Source organism: Chaetura pelagica, unplaced genomic scaffold, assembly GCF_000747805.2.
Source record: "Chaetura pelagica isolate M959 unplaced genomic scaffold, ChaPel_1.0 scaffold249, whole genome shotgun sequence".
Lineage (NCBI taxonomy): Eukaryota > Metazoa > Chordata > Aves > Apodiformes > Apodidae > Chaetura > Chaetura pelagica.
Window position 1 is genome coordinate 1,620,541 of NW_009954538.1, and position 8,432 is coordinate 1,628,972.

The 8,432-nt window shown below is 45.6% G+C and overlaps 2 protein-coding genes across 2 annotated transcripts in view; one reads left to right on the forward strand and one right to left on the reverse strand.

Moving 5' to 3' along the window:
• Nucleotides 1-2,830: 2,830 nt before the first annotated feature.
• Nucleotides 2,831-5,543, reverse strand: SIRT4 (sirtuin 4). The gene is made up of 3 exons (XM_010004868.1): nucleotides 5,044-5,543; nucleotides 4,146-4,440; nucleotides 2,831-2,995 (listed from the first exon to the last, which is right to left on the reverse strand). The coding sequence occupies exons 1-3, from the start codon at nucleotides 5,541-5,543 to the stop codon at nucleotides 2,831-2,833; spliced, it is 960 nt and encodes a 319-aa protein (XP_010003170.1).
• Nucleotides 5,242-8,432, forward strand: part of PXN (paxillin) — a 52,037-nt gene continuing 48,846 nt past the window's right edge. Inside the window, exon 1 of the mRNA XM_010004832.1 lies at nucleotides 5,242-5,262. The gene's annotated coding sequence lies outside the window, so the exon portion shown is untranslated. The remainder of the gene's footprint in view (nucleotides 5,263-8,432) is intronic.

An 8,432-nucleotide genomic window follows, 5' to 3' on the forward strand; every position in this document is an offset into this window, starting at 1 on the left:
GCTGCCCCTCTCGTGAGTGCGTATCTGAGGGCGTGAGGGGCTTGAGCCGTTTGCCTGTGAAGCGCTCTGAGAGGCCTGTTTGAAGGCCTAGGAGGCTGCCTCCTGCTCAGTGCTGTTCCTGGTCAGGAGCTGTAGGGGAAGAGGTCATGTTGGTCTGCGAGTCAGGGAGGGCAGGGAGCCCTTCTGAAGGACAGTGTCTGCCCCAGCTTTCCTGTCCTGACAAGACCCTGCCCCAGAGCTCCCACCCGGACTTGCTGCTGTCACGTTACAGAAGTTGTTTTCCTGGCAGAGGCTCTCAGGAGGTGTCGGGGAGCTCCTGTGTCAGGGGCTGCTGGCAGGGCAGGAGGAAGGCCCCACTTCATCACCAGGAAACAGGTTCCTCCTAGCTGGAGGAGAGCCTGCATGATCGGGTGTAGCATGGGGATCTTGGATGAGTTTGACAATTAATATCCCCCTCAGTACATAATTTTGCAAGCTGAATTTCTTCAGGGATTTTGAGGAGCAGTCTTTGTCCTACACTCAGCAATGCTTGCATGAACTCTACTTAAATACGGAGCAGAACCCAAGGATTTGCAAGAGGGGTTTGAGAATGCAGGAACAGATGGAGAAGGAAGCAGCTGGCGTGGTATCTTATTTGAAGGTACTTGAAATGCCTTCCTATTGAAGGTCACTGGATCTTTTAGGGTATTAGGATGATAAAGAGGTAGGATGGTGAAGTGCATTTCTGGTCTTTTTTAGCAAAAATGTATGTGTGTCTCAGTATGTGTGACTTGCTGGAAAGTGGATCCATTAAATGAGAGCAGAATGCAGGTAGGGGTCCTGACCTTATCTTGCTTGCCTTCTAAGTGAAGCAGTCTCTCCTATGACCCTTTATAGCCATGTTAGAAGTGGCTATATTAAGATACTTAATGTGAAACAATTTAAGTATCTTAATTCCCTCTACCTCCAGCAGAAATGGGGTGCCTAAGTATCCTTAGATTCTGTGCTTTTCTGGATCCTGCCTGGCATGGATTTGAATCAACAACAGAGCAAAAAAGAACTTGGCATCACATGGTCGATTGTTCTTGCTTTGCTTCTTGAGCTTTGAGCAGAGGACTCTGCCATCCTTGCTTCCAACTGCTCCTTATGGCTCTTGTCAAAATATTAATACAGGACGTGTTACGTGGAGAGTAGGATTGGGGCATTTGGAAGACCCCAACAATTAATCTCCCTTGCAGCCAGAAGGGAAGTGGTAGATTCATGCAAAGATCAGGTAAAAAAAAATAGTGTTCTGGTCTGGGGAAGATTCTGTCTTTTTTTTAATTCCATAAATAGTTGAATATGTCTTGTTTTACCACCCTAAGGATGAACAAAAATGGCTACCCAGTAGTGATGAGTTCTGTTAGGAGTGTGGAAAATTACATCTATTAATAGCTTGAGATTACCTCCTGAGGGAGACATATTGTACAGATTTAATTGTATTTCTCTCTTAATTAATCAGCTGTTAGTAATTACATCCTGCATTTTTGCAATGAAAAAAAATTAATCTAAACTGGTTATTGAGACCCTACTTAAATCATAGGAAGGAGAGGAAATTATAATGCAAATAGTATTGGGCTTGTAAACAATTTTGATTCACTTCTTAGCTATTTATTAATTAAATAACATTTCCCAAAAAAATGCATTCTGGAAAACACAGCAGCCAGACAGACAGCAGTGCTGGCCAGATTAGCATAAAGTAACTCCTCTGGCATCTCAACAATATATAATTTTTAAAGGGTTCAGATAGTAAGCAGTTTAGCTTGTCAAATGACACTTGAGAGAAATGCTGACTTCTCCCCCTTGCTAGAAGACGTCAGCCTTACAGTCTGTGCTTTCCAGTGATCTCTTACAAGAACAGTTCAGTTTCTATTTTGAACCTTTTTTTTTTTTCCTTAAATTACAACTGCAGCTCCTTGTGCCTTCTTTTCCTCTTTTCACACTCAGTTGCCTGAGTGTGGTATTGGCACTGGATTCTCCAGCAGATCCTGTGGTTTTCCACATCCTCCTCCTGTGCTAGTGTCAGGTTACTCAGTCCTCCCTTCTTCTCTAGGGACACTTAGAAGAAAGGTACTCTGTTCTTAGGTGCGGCAGCCCAGTAATCCTGCCCCAGTGAAAGAAAAGAGAAGGCACCGTTAACAATGGCAAGGTAAGGCAGAAAAGTACTTTTTTCATCATCATCCTGACTCCTGGTAAGCGGAGAAGGATTTCAGTGGAGAAAACTGGTCAGGTTGACATGTGCGAGGCTTGCTGCCCTCTCCTGGTATCATTAGGGACCATGCATCGGATCTCAGAGCTGCCTCTAAATTGACGTTTGACCCATTTGAGAGGATGAGTCCTGCAGGAGTGGAGTGAAGAAGCTGCTTTACAGATGGAATTGCTTCTTTTAACCAGCAGTGTTTTGATGAGGATGGATCAATTCAATCAGGCACAGCTTTTGAATTGTCAGTTGCAAAAGCAACCATGTTTATCAGGTTCTCTGAATGTGCAGGTCATCTCCTGCAGTTTCCTGATAGTGACAAATGGACTGGAACCCAACACTACTGAATCTTATGGCTGCTCTAGCCCAATTTTCTGGGAGTGTTAGCACTTGCATGCTTTTTGTTTATGATCATGGCAAACAGTCCCGTGGCCCATCAGAGCATACCAGTTGCAGATGAACATTTACAGCCACTGATTTGGTGCATGCTGTGGGAACGTACTTTTAGTCAATCCCATCTGATGGGAACCCATCTTCTTACCCTGTGAGGTGACTGACCAGGGAAGGTACTCACCTTGAAGAAATAATTTTACTCCTGATAGCTACTAAAGCTCAGCTTGTTGAGTCATGTACAACAATCAAAGGCAGCAGCTCCCCACAGCGGGAATTCAGTTTTAAGGATGCAAAGTGATCCAACCTTGTGGGCCCAATGTTAAGGACTGCAATGGGCAGCTTCTTCTCCCGAGCAGCAAGAGCAAACCTGTAACCAGAGTACACCTGTAGGAATACCAGAGGACAAAGTTACTGGCAGCTTAAGGAAAAGAAGAGTAAGGGAAGAGACAGGAGAAAGAGAAGTAAAATAGTTGCTGTGGGCAGTAGGAAAAGGGAATGTAGGTCCACACTGTGTCAGGCAACTGCACTTAATTCAGGTAGGAAATGTCTTAATTCAGAGTGCATGGAAAAGAACAGCTTTAACCTCTGTTGGTGAAGGATTTGCAGTTTCATAGAAACTGAAACTTCATAGTACCTTGAAGGGAAATGCCCTTATCTTTTAGTAGATCTCAGCAGCTGTTTTTATTAGTTATCATAGTTACTTAAACACTTCTACTTTGAGGTTTCTCACATGACCCAGCTTAGGTGGAACACGAATGAACAGAAGGCATTTCAATCATTCCTGTACAAAGGATTATAAGCTTCGGAAGTGCAAGCTGAAGGAATTTATCTTCAGTACCCAGAAGCCAAGAGAATCACAATCAGGCAGCCTTGGTTTTATCTCTTTCTGGATGTTAGAATAGTTAATTTTGATGTTCCTGGAAAAATTTCTGTTGTACATGCTCTATTCTAAAAGCTTCCATGGACTAAACAACAGTTTTCTAAACTACCTTACCTTATAGATAAGAGACTATGGGAGAAAACATAATGTGGTACAAAGGACAATCCTAAGCAGCAAACAGAGATATTTTTGTTATCTTCTTGGGAATTTCATTAGGAATTAGAGATCCTAAGATGTGGTATTTCATACAGTGTGCCATAAGGCCTAGAAAGCTGCCAAAGGCTAAAACATTGAAGAAAAAAAAAAAAAGTGGAGTGGTGATCTCTGTGGGACTGAATTGTATCAGGTATTTTGGCCTTACGGCCAGTTGTGAACCTACCATGTAGTGATGAGGAGGCAGCAGAGAGAGGTCCAAACATGTGAATGGAGTTATTTATAGCAGCATGACTAGACAGACAAGAGAGTGACAGGGGAGCCCAAACAAACCAACTGTGAAGCCAGATTCCAACCAGAGTAAAAATAAAATACAAAGAAGCTCTGGAGAGGCCGTCGTGATCCACAAGCAATTAGTAGCCCTAAACTGTGGGACCCAGGATTGTTGCAGGCAGAGTAGCGCAGAAATCGGAATGCAGTGTGGGAGGAAGACCTACTTGCCTGCATAGAGGATCCTGCCACCAGCATGGAATCTGATTCTGCCAGGCGCTGGTGCACAAAATCCACTTTATCCCGGCTCACTGTATCTCCAAAGAAGGTCACGTCAGGCTTCAGGATTCCACCACATTTCTGGCAGGCTGGGACTTGGAAGTTACGCACCTGCTCATCTGTCAGGAAGACATCCCCATCCGGAGCCACACCAAATGCTTCAGCTTTCCAGGTAGGATTCAGAGCTTCAAAGTGCTCCTGAAGCTCAGAGCGCAAGATTTGGTCTCCACAGGCCAGGCAGAAAACCCTGAAATTAGGAGCAAAGTCTCAATGAAGAGTTTCGTGTCAGCTGAAGAGCTGTAGTCTTTAAATTGTTCCTTAGGAGGCCTGGAATGTCTGTTGTCATTATCCACACTTATTTAACAAATCATACAGGTTAAGGAGCTGTCTTTCTACCTCCAATAGTTGCTTTGTATGAATGCTTTAGAGGAAGCACCTTTAACTCTACCACACATTCTCTCTCCCAGTTTTTCCTCTGGAAAATTTGTGTGACCTCAGCCAGGCTGTGGTGGCCCCTCTCCAGTCCAGGATCCCCTTGTCCTCTTCATTAGGAGGATATTTTCTGTAGCAAGGCAAGGGGAAATTCTGACTGATGTAGGCTCCATGGGAAGTGATCCAAATGGTGCTCCAAGTAATGGAGTGGTGTTCATGTTTGTTAAATACTGTGTCACTAACAGCACTATTTTGTGATCTTTTTCTCCACCCAAGCCCAGCAACACCTTTGAGCATGTCATCTCCAATAGCATTGAAATTTTGGCTCCTTTCTCAGCAGCCAGCAGGGCATCTGCTTGTCAGTCACCCTGAAGAGAGACCATTGGAGGACCTGTCCTCCCCCTGCCACCGAGGGTACCTGTGTGTGCAGCCGTGCAGCTCTGTCATGCGCTGGCTCCCGGCTTTGCTGTGAAGGGCGTCCACATTCTGGGTCACCAGCCAGTGCAGCTTCCCCAGCTTCTCCCAGTCTCTTAGTACCAGGTGTGCTGTGTTGGGTTGGTGGGAGGAGAACTGGGGCCAGCCCACAAAGTTCCTTGCCCAGTACCTCTGCCGGGCACTGGCACTACGCACGAACTCGGCATGCTGGACGGGCCGTCTGTCTGTCCGGGCATAGAGCCCCACACCTTCCGAGCGGTAATCCGGGATCCCCGATTCAGTCGAGATGCCAGCTCCAGTCATCACAAACAGCCTCTTGGAGTTGGAAACAAAGCATTGCAGCTTCTCTACTTCCACAGGATCTGGGGGAAGACAGGCTGGCACGAAAGCCAAGTTTGAAAAGGTCCTGGATACAGAATGGGATCTGAAATGATGGAATCTGATGGCTCTGCAGACTCTGGACAACTTCCTGGCAGAGAACATGTTCAACTAAAACCAAGAACAGAACACAAAACAGGTAAAAGAAAGGAAAGAGCATGTCTCTAATATTGTTTTCTTGGGATTATCTGGAAAGTGATGGTAAGTATTCTTTGATCTTTTTTCTTTTTAGTAAAGAAACACAAACTATTTTGGAGATGTTAACTAAAGCCCACTGTCTGAGGACAGTGTTTGTGTGTCCCTATGACAGAGGGTAACACTGAGGACTGCTGAGTGTATGAGGACAAAGTTACTATCCCTGACTTGCAAGAGTCTTGCCCTTCTCTCTTGGTGTGAAGGACAGCTGCCTAAGAGGACTTGCAAAGAGCCCTGAAAGACCTGAGCATGCAGAGTATTTTGCAGGTACGTGCAACGAGGCAGGGAAGAACTGGCAGGGAGGCCAGGCATTCCTCTGGCAAGATACTGTTCAGCTGCTGTCTGGTTCCTCCCCAGAGGAGATCCTTGCTCTGCTTTCTTTAAAGTTCTGCCTGCTCCAAATCAGTCCTTTCTATCTGCCCTATTCTTTGCACACATTGTGGGGACGGAGAGAAAAACAACCTTGAAATATCGCTCTTCCAGGACAAAGGCCTTGACTGGAGTTACTCCTGTTTTTTTATAAAGGCCTTGTACAGAACAGGCCTTGAAATGGGACTGAAGGTGGTTAGGACACTGCCTGACTGCCATTGGCACCTCCTTCTTTGGGGGTGCCACCTCCCCAGAGTCAGTAGGAGGTGGAGGGGAAGAGGGGGCTGAGAGAGAAGGGATCACCCAAAGGTGTATGGGGCAGGAACAGCTGCCTGGAATGTAGGAACGGGAGGCATATCCTGCTTTAGGGAAGGAACGTGCACTGCTGGGGACAGGCAGGATAGCTTTGCTAAGACGTAGCCTGGAATTGTGGCCAGGACCTGTTGTGACAGGAGTGGATTAATTTGGACCTTGATTTTGTTTGGTCTTTCTAGCAGTCTGTAGTTCTTTCTCCATTTCAATATTTTAAAACTATTTTTTTTCTGGGTCTCTCTATGGTTTTGCATGCAAAGTACAAAAAGTTATGAAAGAAACAGTACCAAGAAGAGACTGTTTGGTATTTCTCCTTCCCACCATCTCCCTTAGCAAGGGGGCTGGTATGAGGTCTGGATGATGAAGAACTTTAATTACTCCAGGTCTCAAGGCTTTGCTTCATCATCAGTTGAATTACAGGGAAAACTAGACTTCCTCTGTCCTCCTGTATTATTTTAGAATCTAAACAGTAGATTCTGTTAACAATTCTTTTTGCTTTGTTTTGTTGTGTAGCAGCAGTTTTGTTGGGCCTTCCTTCTGAAGGGGTTTAATTTTCCATATTAATTAATTAGAAGGGACAAAGCCTCCCAATAAAGTGTAACTTGTTTGGAGAAAAACGTTAGTCATGATGCTCTCCAAAGGCTGTTAAGTCAGTTTGACAGTGTTTAAATTGCTTTAACTGATGAATTCTCCATTCCTGTCCCTTACCATCCAAAGTTCCCTCAGAAGGAAATGTTGAGGGGCAATGTGATGGAGATATAATATGGGTTGGCCCACAAGACAGGGGAGGAATGGCAGGCTCAGCAGCAAAAGTAAGATTCATTTGAGAGCTGCTGTGAATCATAGGACAGTGTAGGAGAGTATTTCCTGTGACACGCAAAGCTGCTTTAAAAATTCAAAGTGCTCAGATTAAAAAATAGCAACTACTATACATAAGTGAAACTCCTTAAACGTACCCATCGAGATCCAAGGCTAGAGATTGTTTTTAACCAGCCAAGATGCCCCTCCGAAAGAGATCAGACAGGTTCAAGGTGGAAGAGAAACAGGATTCTGCAAATGGTTACAGGCCAGAAATCCAGAGGGACATGCACGTCATCCGAATCTCTTCTGCTGTAATAATGCCGGGGGAAGGGGGAGGGCGGGGGTGGTGGCAGAGCGGCCGAACCCAGCACATCTCATGAAATAAGAGTGAAACGGTGAATAATGCCTGAAAACTTACCTCTCATCGTGCTGCCCTGCGCGACCGCGGGAGGAAAGGGCTGGGCTGCCGGGAGGGGCTTGCTGGGAAGTGTAGTTCACGAAGAAATTAAGCACTAAGGGCGAAGACTACAATTCCCATGCTTCAAGGAAGGGGCAAAAAACTTCGGGTGCCTGACACCTGATAAAGTCAATTTTAAAACGCCAAGAGCTTCATAGGTGCCCTCAAGGAAGCATATGCGAATAAAATCGGATTGGATTTGATACAAGCATTATTAATAGCTTTGATAACGTGTTACAGCTGCTTGTCTGTACAAAAGGATCTGTTTTTTTTGACTGATGCCGACAGGTTTTAGGCTTAGAACGTGACCAAATAGCCAGAAAGGAGTTTCAATGGTTTTTGTTTTTGTTTTTTTCCCAAAGGAGTCTATTATTTTTTATTTTTTATTTTTTGAAAAACAAATAAATAGGAGGAGGTCCAGACTGCTGGTAGTAGATGCTCACCTGTTTTACACACAACGGGCTCTTTCTAATCATTGGGACTGCTATTCAAATGTGTTCTCCGAGCAGCTCTTGCTCACTACTTCAAGACATTGCAGGAATGTTTAATCCATTATTTTTGCCTTTTGCAGTGATTTCAAAGCCCAGAACAGCCCGAACCTGTGTGTAGCAGTGTGGAATTTTGCAGTCACAAGGAGGACAGGGTGTCCTGACGCTCGGTGCCCCCTGTGCCCGCCCCTGCAGAGCACGAACCCCCCCATCTTGGCAGTTCCGTGAGTCTCAACGACCCTTGGGCTGTCGGTGCCTGTTTTTTACCCGAGCCCCGTTTCCCCCCGGCCGGTGCGGGGTTGGTTTTTGGGGCAGCCGCTCCCGCTGCTCATTACCATCCTCCCCCACCCGCACCCTCCGCGCGCGCCCCCG

Bases quoted from the DNA above. Each gene is read 5' to 3' on its own strand.
- SIRT4 (XM_010004868.1), bottom strand. From the start codon at position 5,543: ATGTTCTCTGCCAGGAAGTTGTCCAGAGTCTGCAGAGCCATCAGATTC. The intron at 4,441-5,043 runs GTACCCTCGGTG...TCCTAATTTCAG, and splicing joins CTGCACGGCTGCACACACAG to GGTTTTCTGCCTGGCCTGTG. The intron at 2,996-4,145 runs GCAAGTAGGTCT...GTATTCCTACAG, and splicing joins TGGCAGGATCCTCTATGCAG to GTGTACTCTGGTTACAGGTT.